The sequence below is a fragment of the Penicillium diatomitis genome (genome assembly GCF_028827545.1).
Source record: "Penicillium diatomitis strain IBT 30728 chromosome Unknown utg000011l_segment0_segment0, whole genome shotgun sequence".
In the NCBI taxonomy this organism is placed as follows: domain Eukaryota; kingdom Fungi; phylum Ascomycota; class Eurotiomycetes; order Eurotiales; family Aspergillaceae; genus Penicillium; species Penicillium diatomitis.
The window spans coordinates 693,387-713,420 of record NW_026623183.1 but is presented as its reverse complement, the minus strand read 5'-3'; the positions used below and the strand labels follow the sequence as shown (position 1 = coordinate 713,420).

General features: G+C 50.8%; 5 protein-coding genes across 5 annotated transcripts; 3 read left to right on the top strand and 2 right to left on the bottom strand.

Annotated features, from left to right (window-relative positions):
- Positions 1-619: 619 nt before the first annotated feature.
- On the top strand, positions 620-2,629 carry N7539_007917 (Mis12-Mtw1 family protein; the record flags this gene model as incomplete). The annotated part of the gene is made up of 5 exons (XM_056937518.1): positions 620-833; positions 941-1,510; positions 1,582-1,749; positions 1,816-1,984; positions 2,065-2,629. 5 exons carry the CDS (start codon positions 620-622, stop codon positions 2,627-2,629), a joined length of 1,686 nt encoding a protein of 561 aa, XP_056787383.1.
- A 4,736-nt stretch (positions 2,630-7,365) lies between these two features.
- N7539_007916 (threonine/serine exporter family protein) lies at positions 7,366-9,894 on the top strand (the record flags this gene model as incomplete). The annotated part of the gene is made up of 1 exon (XM_056937517.1): positions 7,366-9,894. One exon carries the CDS (start codon positions 7,366-7,368, stop codon positions 9,892-9,894), a length of 2,529 nt encoding a protein of 842 aa, XP_056787382.1.
- Positions 9,895-11,351: 1,457 nt separating this feature from the next.
- Positions 11,352-13,094, bottom strand: N7539_007915 (uncharacterized protein; the record flags this gene model as incomplete). Its single annotated transcript, XM_056937516.1, has 1 exon — positions 11,352-13,094. The coding sequence occupies one exon, from the start codon at positions 13,092-13,094 to the stop codon at positions 11,352-11,354; it is 1,743 nt and encodes a 580-aa protein (XP_056787381.1).
- Positions 13,095-16,048: 2,954 nt separating this feature from the next.
- N7539_007914 (putative APSES transcription factor) lies at positions 16,049-18,274 on the bottom strand (the record flags this gene model as incomplete). The annotated part of the gene is made up of 3 exons (XM_056937515.1): positions 16,049-17,865; positions 17,940-18,126; positions 18,233-18,274. 3 exons carry the CDS (start codon positions 18,272-18,274, stop codon positions 16,049-16,051), a joined length of 2,046 nt encoding a protein of 681 aa, XP_056787380.1.
- A 467-nt stretch (positions 18,275-18,741) lies between these two features.
- Positions 18,742-19,176, top strand: N7539_007913 (NADH dehydrogenase [ubiquinone] 1 beta subcomplex subunit 7; the record flags this gene model as incomplete). Its single annotated transcript, XM_056937514.1, has 3 exons — positions 18,742-18,793; positions 18,862-18,983; positions 19,072-19,176. 3 exons carry the CDS (start codon positions 18,742-18,744, stop codon positions 19,174-19,176), a joined length of 279 nt encoding a protein of 92 aa, XP_056787379.1.
- Between the last annotated feature and the right edge of the window lie 858 nt (positions 19,177-20,034).

Sequence of the window (20,034 nt, the reverse complement as noted above, 5' to 3'; positions counted from 1 at the left end):
AGTAGTCGGACCGTACTTTGCTCTATATGCATTGTTCCTTAGTGCAATACCAGAGAAGGCAAGAGTGTGCCCAGTAAGGCTGGCATGAATATTGTTGGTACCTTAACACGATGGTTATCTTCAACGATCCAGGACATGATGGGACGTACTTGGGTCACAGGTAGATGGGGGGGGCTTCCGAAAAAGGACTAGCGCCCCGCGCCCTCCGACCAAAACAACCGCGTGCCCGAATCCCTCTAACCAACCCACCTTTCAGCGCATCCTTGCCGCCCGCAGCTTCTTTCGCATTGCGGGCGTGATCCACGAGTCTACCAGTTCTTCTTGCTCTTCGGCACACGTGACAACTTTTAAATCAAGGGCTCGAGAGACCCAGACACGAGCGCTGACTGTTCGGGGCAACGTTGGCGGTGGACGCGAGCTCGAATCGCAAAGACGACGCGAAACCCGAATACCCGGCGACGGAGTCACGTTCGAGCTCCTCACGAAGTCATAAAGTCGACTCTTGGAAGAAAGCGACCAAGTCCTTTAAACGCGGACAATTTCCAATTGCAAAGATCGATGCTCTGCGACGGTGGATAATTTGAACCCAAAGAAGCTTGTCCCCGTTGTTGTCTTTGACATGACCATCGCGGTCGTGACGACATCGACAACCAAAACAAAGCGCCGTGAACCGCTGCTCACTCTCGGCATGGCGGCTACGCAAGCGCATTCGCGCTCTGGTGGATCGTCAGGTGGAACGAGTAAAAGCGGACTCGAGCGAAGAGGAACGCAGCTGAGCGCGAACAAGCAGGGGCTCGAAAAGCTCTCACACCACGAGACAAAACGAAAAGCGGGTGAGTGATTCTCTTCCGCCGCTTTTATAGGGAATTTGATGCAATGGTTTGCGCGAATAAGGACCTGAGCGCTAACCGAGGCGCAAATGGGTTGGTGCGATTTGCAGATTATGACGACGACGCGGACGGGTTTGAGTTCTCAATTTTGCCTTCAAAGAAGACCAAACCAATGACGGCGCAGCCGGCTTCACATTTTGCGCGATTAGAAGCGGATAATTCCACCTTCCAGCCTTCACCGCGAAGAGGGCGACCACCGAAGAAACGACCAGGAGAAGGCACAGGGGAAAATGCAGGGTCTGCAAAGGGGCAGGTCACGAATGAGCGACCCTCAAAACGACCGACGAGAGCATCTTTGAGATCATCAGATTTAGGTTCGGAATTGCGCTCAGAAGCTACAACGCATACACATCGAAATCGCGACCGCGTGGAAGAACCCCCATCCGAAACGAAGAAGAAGAGGGGGAGGCCTCCTAAAGCGAAGCCACAGGAAACAAATGGGTATCATTCTCCTGCGCAACCACCGGTCGGAGTCAAGGTATCTCTGCCAACAGCGGATACACCCGTTATTCAAAGGAACAAAGAGTTCAGGGGAGCGAAATCAAAAGGAGGGCGCCGGAGCAGTCTGCAGATGCGGGGACGCAGAGCAAGTGATTTGATAGATTCAGGAACCTCCAATGGTAAGTTTGGGTCTGGAACGAGCCGTTGTCAACCATGTCCGCAAGATTGGAACTAACACGGCACTCATTAGCTTTGCCTCATCGAGAAGTCAGTACGGCAGATTTCTATAAGCATATTGCAGACGAAGGTCTCCCAGAACCCAGGCGCATGCGACAGTTGCTGATCTGGTGCGCAACGCGCGCTCTGCCCCACAAACCATCAGGATCTCACTCTGATGACATTAGTGCCCGCCTAGCAGGTGAGTGTTTTGCCTATTTTCATGATCTTCTATTGAGGGATTTCTCTGACAATTGATGGTTTTCAGCGCGTGCAATACAAGAGGAGATCTTGAAGGAATTCTCGTCCAATTCCGATCTTTCCAACTGGTTCAGCCGGGAGGAGGTAGGCCCCGCGAAAGTGGTGGTGAAGAAGCCGAACCCGAGGAACGTGCAAAATACAGAGAAGATCAAGGAGCTGGAAGGGCAAATACAAAAGTATGGCGATCTACATTGAGGAAGAACGAAAGGAATGCGCGGGTGGCAGAGACGTGAGCTAACGGACTGATTCTGCGCAGGCTCCAAAGAGAGAGGCAGGCCTTGAATGCGCTGCTCAAGCAGCCAGCACTCCCTCGGATCGATCTCGATTCTCCCATCAAATCCCCAAGGAAGCCACCCGGATCGAAGCAACAACCCACTACCGACATCGACATCAACATCTCCCTTCTCGACCCAACGCAGCGATCGCTTTACACCACCCTCTACACACCACCGACCTCCAGCTCCTCCAATTCCTCACGACCTAATACAACCGACCGCACAACACCCCAGCCTCCAATGGCACCTGCAGTCGTTTCAGCTCGTCTCTCCAAAATCACCACCCGTATTGCGCCGACGCTGGATACGCTGGCCGCAGGGATCCATGATATTGAACTATATCGCTCAACCGCAGACGCTGTGTCGTCTCGAGTGCTGCGTATCTGCGCCCAGCGTCTGGAAGAGCGGGACGCTCGAAATACTCAGCAGCGGCTTGCTATCGAGGGAGAAGAAAGTGAGCAAGGCTCGGTGGACATATCAAGCGGCGGGGCTCGCGGGGACCTGGGCCTTATACTCGGTGCTCTCAGTCGGTTAGAAAGGCGATAGGGATAATTCGTGCAATATGTTGACCCAGATTTGATCAACTGCTCAAGGTTGGCTTGCAATAGCTTCAATTCAAATGTCCCGCTTCCCATCTGGAATCTGGCCCTGTGTGGCTCGGGTCCACCATTGCACTTCAAGGTTTCTCCTGCTTGATGGGTCAATTGGGAATTGGGCATCGGGCATCGGGCATCTGATTACCCACTATGAGGTGGAGATATGGCAGGAGATACCTGCATTTCTTCCATTCTTTCCGTCGGTTTTTCTCTATCTTTTTTGCATCTCTTTGGCCAGGCAAGCATGGAGTTCTAGGTGTGACTGATTTTCAATATACCACAAGGCAAGAAACATCGCGTTCTATTCAAATTTCGCGAGTCTCCGCTTGTTTTGTTTTAAGATAATTTGTTTTCAAAGCCAGATCACGTGTATATACTCTCCCTTTCTCTCTCTTGACGCGAAATGGACCTGGCGAGGTTACGATGGGTTGCGACTTGGAGCAATGTCCAACAATTATTGTCATTGAGAATGGTTTGTCAATTAGTTCGATATCAGACTGTTGGGGTTCTTCCTTTACGATTAAGCTACAGTCCCTGCGGCGCCAGGAATTTGCGTAAAGACAGGACAGAAAGCGACGAGAAGCGTCTCGGGTCCGAAGGTACCCCGCTGTCTAGGTAAGTATTGACTTGTTATGCACTGCTGCGGATCATTGATAGGTCATCAAATTCATATTTCCTAGGTCTACTGGAAGGCCATTCTATAGAGGGCATATTCCGTATGAACAGGTCTCCCCAATACACCATTGTCAGCTTCTCAACATGAAATGAAGTGGGCACGATGCTTGCTGAACAGCTTGTTCGGTTCGAAGTACCGTAACCCCGATCAAGCCTCGATAGACCCTTGCATGTGTCGCCCGCTTGCATCCATGGTTCGTGTTCCGCAAAGGTACCATCAATCAACTTACAGTATACCACCGACCTTCCCAAAGAGGAAAGTGTAAACAAGTCACTTTGAGAGAATGAGCACCTAGAATCGTCTGGATGAGAAACGATCTAGATTACGATTCTGGTCCCACACCCGTCGAAGCCAGTGAGTTCCATGGGCGTGCTGATCCGTTCATGTGAGTGCACCACCTGCATGACTACACAAAAATCACCATCTTTTTGATAGGTCTGGAAGGTGGAAGGGAGGCTGCTGTACGACACCGAGGCAGGGGTAGTGGGTGACATGGTGCGGTAAGACAGTCGTATCTCTTGGTTCGACAGATGGTGAATGTGTATGTAAGAGCGGTGGATAGTAGAAGAGCAGCGATCGCATGAAACTCGTCAGTTACTGGTTAGAAATCAAAATAAAAACAAATCATCTACCGTTGTTGATAATCTTGCGGAGGCGGCTTGCAATGCATGTTAGTTGGCAGCTTAGAGAGAGGCGCAGGTGGATGCCCATTGACATATCTGGGCTCTGACCTTATCGACAGGGTTCATGCGAGCAAATACGAAGGTTGAGCAGATTTCCAGAGCTGTCATTTGACGAGTCGTTGTGTTTCCTCGATCGGCTAGATCTGCGTGCTTTCTTCATCCATGATCCGAATGCAAAACCAGCAGCACAGAACGTACTCCACGACTCGGGATGCCATCATGTTTTTGTCGCAAGGGTACACAGAATTTTCATTCATGCACCTACTCGGTGTAGGTCAGTTGCATCTTCGCTGTGACCCTCGACGGTTCATCGTAGGTGGAGCTCTGGGGGTGGGTGACACAATGACGCGCTGGGCTTGACTTGACATCATGAGGGAAGGATGGGAACATTTGAGTCGAGTTTTTACTCAATTCCAGACACATGTTCCCATGCTCATGGGCAGAGTACTCAGTGCATTTCCAATGTGTGTTGGGGTATGCTCCGGCTTGAGTTCCATACAGTCATGCGGTAAACGCCAGACGGGACTTCCATTGCGTGGGAAAACTAGAGGTAGAATGCCCTCGAATAACCTTGTCAATAGAGCTCTACCAGTGGGTTTTCATGGCGAAGCTGTCAATTCTTCGACGGGTTGATAAGAGCACCTTACACTTACATTTACAGGGTTGATCGTTCAGAACACGTTTAGCAACAGAACAAGCACTACTGTCCCTTTGGATTTGTCATTTGTGTGACCAGTCCAATCGCCTTGACCGAGTCAGAACGACTTGTCAACGTCCGGCTAGTCTGCAAAGAATCAGTTCCAGACCCCATTCGAGCCTTTTTTAGTCAATTTGATGTGTAGATTCTTATTCAAGTGAGGTGGGTCTCGCGGCTCGGTTGATCAACGGGCGGCTGAGGATAGGTGCGTCCGCGACAAAATGGGGGAAAAGGATAATCAAAAAAAGTCAAAAGTAAATGAAAACAGAGTTCACTACTGATTCAAGAGGAAGTTGCTAAGGTCATCTCCAAAGTACCTTTTGGCCGCCAGACGCTGGGCCGAAAGGTTATTCAAACAGATGGTCCCCGGTGCAGGTGGGTGCACGATCTGTCCTGTGCAGCAGACATGCAGACGAAGATTCTCGACCAGGTAGAACCCAATCATTTTGAAGACTGTTGACTGAGCATGGGATGCCAAGGTTGCAATGCTCACATCGAGGACGAGTGGACCTATCTAAGTGTGATTACGCACTGGCAAGCTTGATATCCGGTTCGACCAAATGTAGACATATTGACCATGTCAACAAACCCTAACTATCTATACATGCCCTCCCGCACTCATAATACAAGTCATCCTGCCTGCTGCCTTTATTCCACTTGGAACTTTATATGAGAAAGACATTTTCAACAATGCTGACGATGATCTCATGGTGAAAGCGTCCCCAAACTCCATCCATCTCAACAGTCCGGCTTAACTCATTTAGAATAAGGAAGGGGTGTCACAGCATCTGGTATTGATGACCACATCACAGGCGCCGCAGTACCGACCAACAAGGACCTCAAGCGTCTGAATAACTTTTCTTTTTCTGTTTTGGGCCTGCCACATATTAGGATTCGGCTTGCTCCGCTCCCCAAATTCTTGCAGTCATCGGATTCAAAAGCATCACTGGTCCTGGTGACATGTGGTGCCTCCCTCTGTGGAACCTAAACCGGAAACCGGAAGCTGCTGCTGTCAGTTCCTTTGGCAATTTCGATCCAAGGGCGACGGCATCACAAAGAGATCCATATCATTCTGAGAGAGTCCCGATTGGGAGATGCACTCGTCTTTCTCCACCTCTGCCCTGAGAATGGAGAGCTCCAAGACTGAGAGAAAGCGGGTATCGTTTGTTGTTGTCTGCCGTGCTCAACAGGACCCAATGAGTCCGGGTATCCTGGAGTACTTTGCTAGCTGATCACTTACTCTGCGGCGTATATTGACTGTTTCTTGGCGCAATCGTATCACGTCTTCCACGTGAAATACTGCAGATTTCCACTACTCGGTGATGGGTGCAATGTGCTTGAGACAGGATTGTCAAACAAATGAATACTCTGGCGCGTTCCCCGGCTGCTTCATTCACAGGAAAAAATCGACGGAGTAAAAAGTCCCCAACCCGCCGCACATCGAAAGCACCAGCGGACCAATTGACCGACGCGTGCGAGTAGTCTCGTAAAAGGCCAAATTTCTGAAAAGGATGGAAGCTTCACGTTTTGTACATCTTCTCTCCGTAGGTGTGGCCCGTGTAAAGGCCCAGTCCATCGGCACGGCAGCAGCCCTGAATTGGAGTCTGCTTCTAACCGTGTGAAGAGTCCAGGGAGTCACGAAAATGGCATAATAAAACCCCGAAGTGGGAGTCGTGCTCCAAGGACGAATCTGTGCTAAGCACAACCTTCCTCCATCTCCCTCCCTCTCAACCGATCTTGCTATCTTCACCTCTTGCTCCCGAAATATAATCCGACGTGTCCGATCTATCACTCTCGCTCACCGTGTCCTCGTGCCCTACTTGGTCTGTACCCAGCTGCTAATTCCCCTCGATACACAACCAATATCAGCCTTTTAACGAGGATCCTCGGCCCATCATCGCTTGTCCCACCCTTTCATGACATGATCTTGGGCAACGACCTCTGTGACATCGTTTGGAATTCTTCACAGCGGGGGCCCTCCCCAATCAACGGCGTGAACCCATTTCACATCTAGGGAAAGCTTTTGCGCGCCACTCAGACGAAGAATCTTCTGCACGGTGGCCAAGGGCCTTGGACTGCTCTAATCAATTTCATTCGCCTTGGAAAGTTCCATTTCCAATGATAGTATTTTAGGTCAGTACCTCTGAGGACTTGACTTTCTAAGAGAAGTCTGCAATCTCATTCATATGAAAGGCCCATTTCAGTACGGGGATGCTTACTCCGTGATGCATTAAACTTGATCGTAGGCTGATATTGAGATACCAGTTGAGGCATCTGCTTCTGTGGTCCAGTCTCCTATTGTTCATTCACAACGAGATCCATCGTCTGAATAAAGCAATTGTGCGAAGCAGCGATATCGCTCATCAGGATAGTTGAAGACTCCATCAGCATTCAGATTGGCCCAAGGGTTTGCAGCGGGCCTTCAGTTGCATGCATACGCACCACTAGACCACTACGCGTCAAGAAGAATGGCCAGGAGACCCAGCAATTTTCCTGTCTATTTTCCACCGTGCAGTCCAAATGCCGCAGCAAGACTCACAGATGTCCTTCATTTCTCCAACTCACTCTCTGCATGTGATGGAGAGGGAGACTGCTCTCCCCCAATTTTAAAGCCACAAAATGACGTGGACATGCATCAAGGTCATTGGAATGCTGATACCACTGTCGACAGCGCCAGTCGCGTCAAGTTTGTCGTAGAGGGGTCAGCTTCGAGGCAGCTTCCACCTCCGACAGTGCTGGAAGCGCACCGATTGGGCCATCAAGAGAGCTCTCAGCTCCCTCAAAGGCCGGCGCCCGCCGCCAACATTCCAGTCATCCAGGGAAGTAGGGCCAGCCAGCGCCCCCTCCAGAGGCCCTCGGGGGAGGACGAGTCACCACACGCGTCAGTCGATGTCACTGGCTTGAAGATCAGCCGTTTCACTCCTCCTTCATCGACTGAATGGAATAGCAATCGGATCGTCTACGGCGCCACAGCTAAATGGAACGGCAAGGGGCGATCAAGATGTTACGCGCGGCAGAGAGCAAAGCGATTGATATCCCTTCTTCGGCGGCCTCGTAGAAACTCAAAGTCGAACTTTTATCGAGAAAACTTAGCCACTGCCTTCGATTCTCCATCATCCAGAACCTTGGTCTCCGTGGGAGCTTGCAATGAATCGACTGTGATCGGAAGCGACGTGCAGCGACTCAATTTCGACAACTCGAGCGTGGCAAGCTTGTCGCTGGCTGATGTAAAGGCACAGGAGCATTCTACCGGTCGATGCTGTTTCCGCTCTGCGATGCCTGGTAACTACGTATCATCAATGTTTTCACACGAGTTCAACCCATTTGCCAGTAGTGGGGGCAATCGATCTGCGTCTCCCGACTCGCTGTCCGGTCATGTCTCCCCAACCCTGCAGGGTCGGGACTCGGACAGCTCTTTTGAGCGGCCTCGGCAGTTTCGAAATGGCATTCTCTCGTCAATACTCAAACTGCATGATCAGACTCGACGAAACTCGTCCTCTACTCGAGACCTGCTGGGGGACTCTCGCAACAGTAGCGTCTCTGACGGCTCCAGCACTCGGGCAGGCTCGTTGGATTCCACATGGAAGCCACAGCGACCAAAGAAATGGTATGAAAAGCCTCCAAGTCGGTCCAGCGGCTCTTTCTCCGGCTCTAGTAAGCTACCATCACCCTTGAACCTCTTGCGACGGTCTCCCAGCAGTGGCGCTACTGCTGCCACGGGGTCTGGACCTCGTCGATGGGCAAAACCTCGACTTGAAGATGAGATTCGCATCACCATTCATATCGCAGAGCTTCTCTCGCGGCAACGTTATCTGGTCAAACTATGTCGAGCATTGATGAAGTATGGTGCGCCAACGCATCGTCTGGAAGAATCGATGCGGATGACAGCCCGTGTGCTGGAGATTGATGCCCAATTCTTGTACATCCCGGATTGTATGATCATTTCGTTCGATGATGCCTCGACACATACCACAGAGGTCAAGGTTGTGCGCTCAGCCCAAGGAATTGATCTTGGCAGGTTGGCCGACATCCACGAGATCTATAAGGAGGTGATTCACGACGTCATCGGCGTGGAGGAAGCTATCCAGCGGCTTGACGCAACAATGAAGCGCCACAACAAATTTCACACGCTATTCTTGATCTTCATACATGGATGTGCCAGTGCCTCAGTTGGCCCATTCGCCTTTGGTGCGCGGCCGATCGACATGCCTATCGCCTTCGTGCTGGGTTGTCTTCTCGGCGTCCTTCAGCTCGTCTTGTACCCGAAATCCAGCCTTTACTCCAACGTCTTCGAAATTTCGGCCGCAGTCTTGACATCCTTTCTTGCGCGGGCATTCGGAAGCATTCGGTATCAGGGCGAGCCGGTGTTCTGTTTCTCGGCGCTGGCGCAGTCTTCCATCGCGCTGATCCTTCCCGGCTACACTGTTCTCTGTGCCAGCCTCGAGCTCCAATCTCGAAGCCTTGTTGCGGGCTCTGTTCGCATGGTCTATGCCATCATCTACTCCATGTTCCTTGGCTTTGGTGTCACTATCGGCACAGCTGTCTATGGTCTCCTCGATTCCGAAGCGACAACAGAGTACACATGCCCCCCGAGTCCCATTACGAACGAGTACCTGCAACGCTTCCCATTCGTGCTTTGCTTCACCGTCTGTCTGGCTCTCGTGAATCACTCCAAATGGAAACAGCTCCCGGTCATGCTTATCATTTCATTATCGGGTTACGTGGTGAGCTACTTCAGTTCCAAGAGATTCATCTCCAATACTCAGGTGTCCAATGCCCTGGGTGCATTCGTCATCGGGGTCCTGGGCAACGTCTACAGCCGAGTCCGCCATGGCCTTGCAGCAGCTGCCATGCTTCCCGCCATCTTCGTACTGGTTCCATCCGGTCTTGCAGCCAGTGGCTCTCTCATCTCCGGCATCACATCTGCAGAGGGTATGACTGGGGCACCGTACGGTGTTATTTCAAATGGCACGCAGGGATTCATGGACGCCGCAAGGAACATGACTATCACTCAAACCCGTAATCAGAACTATGGCGTGGCCTTTGATATCGGCTACGGCATGATACAAGTGGCGATTGGTACATCCGTGGGGCTCTTTCTGGCCGCACTCATGGTCTACCCCTTGGGTAAGAAACGCAGCGGGTTATTCAGTTTCTAGCCATGATTCCGCTCTTTGAGTTGGTGAATTACGGAGCGGGAGGAAAACCTCCGTATCCTCTATCCTCAAGACAAATCAGCCTCCGTATCACACCCTCTCTGGTTCTCCCCAATCCCTTCTTCAGTCCGATTTACCCATCTCTACTTGACACCACCACGACCGGGTCAAAAACACGGACGCTTCCCATCTCCGCTGGCAAAGCGTATAAAAAAAAGGCCACGATTCCTACGAGCTACGACAATCTCCACCAACAAATCTTTTGATCGATTTTAATCACTACAGTTGCACAATCCGAAATCTAGCCACCATTTATTGATCTTCATTTGTCCCGCATGCCGTTTTCGTCTCGACAAGATGTTTGTTTGTTTTTTGGTTTGTTTTTTTTCCTTTTCTAAGCGCTCGATGATTCATCAAGTTCATAGCATTACCATTGTTCTGTTTTTGGGTCTTTTGTTTACGGCAGCTCAGCCTTGTCTTTGATTATCAGCGTGATACTGAGTGTATATACCTATAGGTAGGGTACTAATTCGGAAAGGAATTCATACCTCTCGAATGCTGAGCTGGACTTGAATCAATACGGCTTCCAAGTTCAAGGAATGAATATTTTCCCAAAGCGTCGAAATCGACCAGCAACTTGCAGCCAACTAGGTATATCTTCAAAACTCCCACGGATTGTCATCAAGCTCGGGCATGCTGTTGCGCATTGAAGGCTGGGGCAGCCGCACGAGTTCGTGTATTGCTCCCGTCTAGGGCAGATTAGTGGTTGCGAGACTATGGGCTTGCAACTACTCTCATTGATGCGATTGATAGGATTGAATTGATATTTCTGAGTGCACAAAATCCCTAATCGATTTGGATTATATCGGATGCTCTGACAATACAATAAGACTACGACGACAAAAAGAGAAGTATCGGCAGCAGAGGTATGCATTGGTCGATTGCACTCAAAAAGCCTATGATGGTGGCCGCTGGGATAGACGGTCTGTACATAACCGGATGTACTTCGGGACCCTATTAATAAAAAAAGGAGAGACTGCAAATCGGAGCGGCAAATCTAGCAAAGCTCGGATCTGCGGGCAGAGGCCCTCTGGACAATGATCATTGCAAACTTGCCAGCTCTGATCTCAAAGAGAACGCAAAACAAAGCACAGCCGATTAAGGCAAGAAGTCTTGTCCTGTCGAACGAGAAATGCTGGCAATGAACAACACAATGACGTGCGCCGACGAACAAAGCATGATCTGTGTCACTCGCTAGCATAGCCCAGTTGGAATAGTCGACTGAGAAGTGCAGCAAAAAAGAATGGAGAGCGAGCCCGACTCAAGGACTTCACCGTCCTGGGCCACATTGAATGGAAAGTCGTGGGGCGCCTTGTCAAAGGAGAGTAAAAGAAAAATAGAAACAAGCATGCGGAGCGCGGATAAGAGTCATAGATCACTGTCACATGATGAGGGCGGCATTACACGAATGGAGTCTTGCGCTTTTCAGCGCTGGATAACACGAGCATTGGCGTCTTTCGACGTTCGTTTGCTTGCGTGGCGTTTCCCTGACCGGCAACGATGGCAGCCACAGAGGGCGAGGTGGTACCAGAATTTGGCGATGAGACTGCATCCGACAGCCTGGAACCAAAGTAGCCGTCTTCGCTTCCAGTTGGGGTGGCGCTGAGGAAAGGACTATCCGGAGACTTGCGCTCTCGGCCATTCTTCTCCTTTCGCTCGGACCCAATCGCTCCATTGGCAACAGCACGAAGACTGCCTAGGCTGGGTTTGCTAGACAGGCTCCCACTTCGGACAGTTGCGTCATCGCCATCCGAAAAAGCAAATTCCTTTTCACTCGCAGGGGTATTGGTACCGCCGCTGCTATAGCCGAAGCTACGGGTATCGCCACGACGTTCAATACCAGCGCGTACAAGGCTGTGAACAGCGCGTCGCCGCTGGCGGGTGGCGAAGTTTTTACTTCCTTCGTGCTTAGACGTAGGCTTGGCAACAAGTTCCTCGAGCCCAGGTGGCCCACGTGGTTGGCGAGTAGGATGCTCACCCGCACGAGCTTGGCCGGGGCCGAAAGTCCCAGTGGCAGGGGTAGGTGGGAAGGCTGCAGACCGTGGACCGTTTCCAACGCTGTTATTAGCCTTGGTTGTATCGATGGTAGACTTCAGCACCGAGTTAAATAGCGGGCCCTTGCGGTTGTTACGACGGAAGGCAGTGGAGTCAGTGGGAGGCGATGGGGTACCAGTAGGCGGAGAGACCGGCGGAAGAGACTGGACTGGCGAAGTAATAGGCTCGGCTGGAGGAGAAATCTCAGCACGGAATTGAGGCACCTGCTGCGCGGTCGAGTAGTTGTCTGCATAGCTGGGGCTCTCCTCCTGATAGCTGTTATCCATGACGTAGCTCTGCTGGCCGGTGAGAGGGTTGTACACCGAAAACCAACCAGGCTGTCCAGGAACAGGCTGAACCACGGGCTGGACACCCTGTTGAAGCTGTTGCTGGTAGAATCCCATACCAGACCCCATGTTCAGCCCAGACATAGGCTGTTGTTGAGCGCGATTCGCTCCACCCAGTGTCAATCCTTGGAATTGCTGTGCGGCGGCAGTAACACTGATCAATTGCTGTTGAAGGCGTTGTTGTTGAGCGGCCAAGAAAAGGTTGGTAGACATCAGTTCAGCGTACAGGTTCTCGTCGATACCATTGTCGCCACCCACATCAAGAGTGGGAGGGGCTAGAACCTGCTCCGGGGTCGTGTACATAGGCCGGCCATGATGCGAGTTTGAAGCCTGAGATTGAGCGAACGTGTGCTGCGGGAATCCGGCTCCCGTGGCAGTCTGCGGCACACGATCGGTTCCGCGAACATTGTGGCTTGTGTAGCGAGGAATGTCTGCGCCGTTCCGCTGTTGTTGGTGGTGATATCGATACTGCTGCTGCTGCGGCTGCGCCTGGTGCTGCTGCTGCAACTGGTGTGACGGGAGGGTAGCAGAGCGGGGCGCGGTTCTCAGGCCGGCCAGAAGGTGAGAGCGACTCGTGCGAGGGGTTGCCAAGGACGCCGAGGCCTGTGATTCATCAATAGTAGCGATATTAGGAGGTACGCTTAGGCGCTTGATGTGCGAGCCTTTGCCTCGAGATGCAAACCCGGAACCAGGCACACCAAGGGAGGTGTTGCTGTTGAAGTTGTTGTTGAAGTTCATTTGAGACAGACCGCCTGCGTCCATTCTCGCGATTTCGTGGTGTGTCGAAAGTGAGATGGCGAATTGAGAATATTATGTGCAATGAACCAGACGAAGAAGCGTGAAGTGACCGTTGAAAGCTCACCGAGAAAGGAATAGATGCAAGTTTTCGGGATCAACCACAAAACTTTGGACTCGCTTTTCACGGTGAGGTAATTAGGAGATATTCAGGTTGTACGTCCGGATCGCAATTAGCGTCAACGATTGGTGACCAAGGTGAAAGGAAAATGTCTGTCCGGGTGAAGTAGGAAGTCTCTGCGGATTGATTCGGAGTTAGCGTGTAATTAGTAGCGGAGTTGCAGGAAAGATAGTCATCCGCATACCACGAAGAACGACAAGCAGTGCTGCGGAGAATTGAGAATGAATCCAACAAACAGCAAGGCAAGAACACGATTGCGGTCAGGCTGTACAGGTTGAAAATGGTGACTCTTCCAACAACACTTGTGGAATGAGACTGCGAGAATCAGGGTTGGGGTAACGATGCAGTTCGGTGGCCACAAAACAGAAGTGGACATGCAAGAGCAGTCGAACCACAACGGAAATTATCAATACCTCACACACAAAGTCCACTGGCACAGGCACAGCGTTTCCTGTCTTTGGTGTTGCTCCGCAACTTCCAAGTAAATCGATCGGACTTCGCGCGACTGACGAACTGAAATCACCGGATGTAATAGATGAGGTGGATCACCCGAGTGGAAGGGCAGAACAGAGATGGACAGGTTGAAAAGACGGCGAACGGTTCACAACAAAAAGTGGAGTCTTCTAGATGACGCCAGGCGTAAGGTTCAGGGAAAAAGGCCGGGGGTTTGATGAGCTGGCGAAGTCAAGGATGACCGAAAGTTGGGTATCGAGATTTCGGATGTCGGCCAGACGCGAGCAACCTTTTCTCTTGGGGGTCTCTCAGGGGGACGGAACGAATCGAAGTGGCTATTTGCAATATCTTCTTGAGAGGAACGGGCTTTCAGAAAACTCTCCAATCGACACAAGCTGCTTTGAAAGAATGCAGGGGAAAGAAAAGAAAAAAGCGAAGATTAGAGATCCCGGAGGGGAGATGAGAAGGATGGGGGAGAGGAAGGAAAAGAGGAAGAGCGAAGGCACACCCGGTAAATGGCAGGCGTTTGTCGAAGTGCGCGTGTGGGGAAAAGGCTATTGATGCCTTTGTGCCTTACAGCCTTGTTGCCTGGGTCATGTCTGAGGCTCGGCACTCTCTCATCTGTGCGCTGATGCGCTCTATACCTGGAACGTTAAATGATAAAACAAATGGGGAACTGTACGCGCTTCACAAGTTCACTTATTATATTTGGTGGTAATTTAGGTGCACCTCTTCCATTGTCTGTCTTGTTTATGTCTAGCAGTAGTCCATGGATAGGTACTCTACTCTTCACGATATCCAGTAAGGGAGAAGGCATACCTTCGCGCACTGGATGAGGCCGAGGCGCTTGTCGTTCATGCCGATAGGTTCCAGTCATTTCAAGGCCTATTTCTTCAAACCTAAAGTCATGAAGACTCCTTATGTCGATAGAGAGGACAAATACATTGCCCTTACCCAGCCATATCCCGTCATAAAGAAAGTACCTGAAAAATCCATGATGCTCATCTGGAAGTTCCCGCCAAATCTGTCCCGCAGGCAATCGATGTATAACTTTGACCTTACCCCATGGTTATTCCCCATAAATAGTCTGACTCAGAAGTCTTCTGTCGCCTTGACTAGATTTGGCGTTATTGTAAATTGCCTCATCCATGCCCTAATCAAGTAGCAACAAAGACGGGGAAGCTCAATGCCCGGAGACTAGAAATTATTCATGGTTGAGGGCTTTGAACGGTCGTGGCGTTAGTGAAGAAGATGGTACTTTCTCTGCCCGTTGGACCAATAACCCGTCGTTAGCGCCCGGCGGCTGCACAGGCTTCCAGTCTCGTCACATCTTTCGGTCAATTATTGGATGTTGCTTCTTACTGGCTACAGTTTTCTGTGGAATACTCTCGTGGGTGTTCCAGTCGACTGAGCAAATCATTGATCAGGATTTAGTTACAGCCGAGCGTCTCACTGTACTGTCCTCTAAGTCACTCAGCGGATTTCAGCGAGATCGCCACTTACCTCTCGTGCTGGAAATGGAATCGATGCACGGGTAGTCTAGTAGTAGCTTCTCGGGTACATCTGGAATCTTGAACGCAATGATATCACATGACAGTCAGCTTTCATCAATGAGCGTTCAGCAGGCTCCGACCGACAATCTCGAAAGAAACCCCTCGTGTGCACAGCTACATACGCAGACGTGCAGATCCTGTTTTCACATATGGTATGTATGCTGAAGTTGGTGGAAGCGCAGAAGACCTTCGCTTATCTCCTCACACCCTTACATCATGGCCATAGGAACTACCTATGCCTCATTCAAATCGAGCACATTTGGGTATCAAGATGTGCTTGTGGCACATGCGCTTCCACCTACGCGCCTTCATGTCACAGAAGCGACCTCTTATGCCGAGGAACAGAGTAGAGTAAGATGGGCTTTACATTCCGTAGGTGATGTACTTAATCATTTTCTTTGGATGGATTGTTGAAGCTACCTAGTTGTGCGACCTAGTTGTGCGACCTAGTTGTGCGTATGGAAATTGAGGAGCTCGCCCATTGTCCTTCAACTTGAAAAATTGTCTGTCACAACAGAGTCCGCGAATGCATCGGGCGAGAAATGACGAAATCAGAAAGATCAAAACAGAGGGGTATCTGGTGAAGACGAAAACGTGTGAAGTGGACCAAGAGAAGTTGTGTGTGCCACGAACCGGAAAGGTCGTCAACAATGTATGCAGAGACCGCAAATAAAGGGTCGTGCATCGCTTGGTCCATTGGGAGGAGAAAGATGGGAAAAAGATGACCCATCGCGTGTGGCTGAGAAAAAAATGGCCTCCGACCTACGCTCAACCACGAAGAAAGGCGGTAGGGCCTAGTGATTCTCTGGGGGAATGACTTTGTCGTCAGATCCCACAGGAGAGGCTTCGCCATTCGCGCGATCGAATTCCAGAAATTCAGCCAGGTCAGCAGCCATGGGATCCAGATCCTCTTCCTTCAGATCGGTAGCCAAAGCAACAAGTTTTCTGTGTACGTCGAACTTGGTGCTCACGCCGGCGTCAGCGGTCTGTTGCGCCAGATTCTTTACTGCGCTATGGCGTTCAACCGCCTCGGTCGCAAGTCGGCAGATGAGCTCAACACGCTCTGCCAGCACCTCCTCGCTGATTTGTGTTGGCACGATACCGTCCTCGCGAAGCTGCTGGCAAAACTTTTCCACGTAGTCCGTGATAAGGAGGAGCTGACGATGCTCGTGCAATGACTCAAAACAGACCCGTACCCTTTCAAAGCGGCTGTGTTGAGTTTCATGGTCCTCTTGCTTAGCTTCCTTAGCCATAAGAACAGCAATACGTCTCTTGATTTTCTCCCGGTCTGACTCAAGTTGCCCATAAAGTGCCTCTGGCTTGGCCACATCATCGGAAGCTTGCTCATTCCCATTGGAATTTCCGTAGGTCGATGTAAGCTGGCTGTGCGCCTCTGACACAATTGCGCCAATCTTAGGAAGCAGCTCAGTTGTGAGAGCAGGGTTGATAAGTGTACCAATCGAAGCGTTATCGGAAGGCATTTGATCAGCTCCGGGTCCATCCGGTTGTTCATTGGCCATGGTCACAGAGGACGGGGCTGGTGGGATATCGTGGTCAGGTTGGTGCGAGTTGGCCGCGATTTCGTACATAATGCGGGAGGCTGTCTCTCCCCTCTTGTTCATAAGGTCACCAGCTCGAGGACAGTGAGCGAGTAACATGTTGGCGACCTTGGATGCGCCGTTTCGTGAAGCTACCAAGACAGCTGTGTCGCCATTGTTGTCCTGGCAGCATAAGAGAACCTCAATATCCTCCTGTGAGCAGACTTTGCGCAGCTTGTGAAGGGTAACCTCACAATAATATTTGGCGCTTTTCCATTTGCCCTTGCTTTTAGTGGTCTGCGCAATATGATGGAACAATGTCGCTCCAAACCAGTCGCGAAAGACAGCAGTATCCATGAGCATATCCAGCACGGCTGGAAATGTTCGTTTCTCGTAGTTATTCACGAACAAAACCGCTCGGATAAGTGGAGTCTCGTCGTGAGATGACACAGCGCTCGCGTTGGCGCCTCGTCGAAGAAGATCTTGAATGATCTCCAAGTCACCCATCGAACAAGCCCAGTGAAGGGCGGTGTTGTTGTAGCTGTCAATTGGGCGGTCGACCTGAAAATTGGGAGGTGGACTGGGGCGGGCAACCTCAGAATAAGAGGCATCAGCCTTGAAAACAAAATAATCTAGCAACTGGTCGCCATAGATGATGTGTGCCTTATCCGTCTCCGACAGCACGGTGTACCCATCAACTCGCTTGCGCTTTCGACTTTCGTGCTGAGACTGCTGAAGCGTGTCCTCAACAGCCATCATTGACGAAGAGTCGATTGTCGCCTGCTCGATGGACTCATTATCATCAAATGTGATATTCATGTCGTCGTGATCATGAGGTAAGCTTGGAGGTGGCATGCTGCGCTGGGGCTGAGTTGACTTGAAGTTCTCCGTGGGCGCCGTGGTACGGTTTGTGGATTTCCGGGGAGCTCGTGGCTTCGAGGAAGCAGTTGTGTGTTTTGGTGCAGGAGGAGGGCTGCGGTCCCCGGCCACGTACTCAAAGATCGGAGCGATTTTGGCGTAAACAAGATGGCGCTCAGCTAAGGTGCGTCCATCCGCCAAAGGGATCCAGGTTCCTGTAATAAGCCGCTTGATCAGCGACATGTGCCAATACACCATACGCAAAGGCATCATTCATTATACCACATACCCTGGTACTTGCCATAGCCACCCTGGATTTTCTCATGGACTCCCTTTTGGACATCACGCTCCAGGATTCTTGTGCGCGCAGGCTTATCAAAGCCCGCTGCTTTCAAAATGTGCGTAGCGTTTACCCAGTCATCTGCCCTCCGTCGCATCACGCTTTCACCTGCAATTTTCAGCTCGTACACGGGTACCTGAAATGAGATAATAGTTAGACATCGAATCAAAGTAACCATCACAGCAGCATTATCTCTTCCATTATTTCAACTCGGACCAAGCCAGACCATGGGGCAAACTTACGCTGCTGTAAGTCGCAGAGTAAATAGGTACCTGCTCGGCCATGGCGATGTGAAGCCGAGGCCTCGCAGCAACCCGGAAATGTTCGAAGATGCAACTGCAACTAAAGCGTTTGGATAGACACCAAGAGGTGTCTGGCAAGTGTGAAGCTTGCCACTATTCAGTGACCAAGCTTCGAAGATTTTTCAAACGTATCAGGGTCCGTAGCTACTCGTAAGCCGAGGAAATCCCTCGTTTCTCATGCGGACCTTGCTTGTATGCGGAGAAAGATGTGCGCGCAAGATGTTTACACGCGTAAAACACGACCTTAGCGCGTAAAGTGGAATTTGGGGTCTAAGCTATTTCCGGCTAGCGGCTCTCGTGATCCATACTGGGTCTGACTATCCATCGTTCACGTGATCTTTGTCGGGAAGGAGTCGGACCATCACCAGTCGAGACAAGACGGTTGTCTACGCTGCATGTTATTGTGAAACCTTGGCCCCCCAGCTCTTCTAATTTCAACGTTCTCCAGAATGACTGTCACTGAGTCTGTCAAGAACCTTGTTGGTCTTGGGGAAGCTTCAGGTATGATTGAGCTGTCACGATCAAGATACCCGTCGATGATTTTCAAAAGCTAACTGCCTATGGCGCAGCGACTCGCAAAGAGATGTCAGAGGCTCGTTTGCCTATGCAGTACCGCGACTCTTGCGCTCATCTTCTCATTCCTCTCAACCGCTGCCGGCAAGCTGAGTACTATCTACCGTGGAAATGCGAGGTATGTACCCTGACGATTCTATTACTCCCTTTGCGACCAGCCTTTGCTCGCTCACTGACTTACCTCCCAAACTTGTCTCATTCTCTAGACCGAACGTCACTCATACGAAAAGTGCCAATATGACGAGTTCAAGAAGCGCGTGGCGAAGATGGACGAACTCCGTGCCGCTAAAGACGGCGCCCGCAGCAACTAAATGTTGACCTTGCGTTGTTCTTTCATACCTTCCTCCTCAATAAGTACTGCTGAGACAAAAACAGCAGATCATGTACATAACCAATACGACGAAGCTGCTCATGGAGCACCCTTTCCACGGCAGGAATTACATGTACTCGTACCTGCCTTTCCGAGGAGACGCTGCGACTGATCGCTTTCCATGCTGCTGCAGCTTTGGCTCAGTCGATGCCGGGTACGCAGAGCAGCTTTCAGGGAGTCTATCCAATTACACTCAGTCATACGAGCCTACCTTGATGCTGTCAACCAAGCTGGCCATCCGTCAAACAATGCAAATGCACGCAGGGTCGCACTAGCACTGCTTTGACATGGCAAGTATGCTACCTATGCTAGAATTGGCATATTCCGAAGTATGGATTGCTGTACCCTTAATTGCTTGGCTCTAGCCGTCGGAAAATTCAAAGGATCGTCACCCGAAGCTGGTCATATATTCACTAAAGCTCTGGTTCTAGCGCCACAAATACCGACGATAGGTCAGCGCTCAACTGTCTTTGTCAATAGGTCACATGCGTGCCAATAGTGGCAATCCTGGAAGTCCACTTCTTCTGCAAGCAGCGTCACGACTCTTTGACATGGCTCATTCTCAGCCTTAAAGCGACGGACGCAAAGACCGCGATCTTGATGGTTCTTCCCCTATAAGTAGCCTTGGGTAATGCAAACGATTTGGAGGGATCGTGGAGAAGCTTTGGGACATGACTTGAACGGAATTCACTTTGACACAATACCGCCGAAGCCATGATAACCTGAAATTTTTCCTTTGGACTTAGAAGCTCGGTGCTTCAATCTCCTCCATCTTGTGAGGCAATGCTTAGACCTCAAG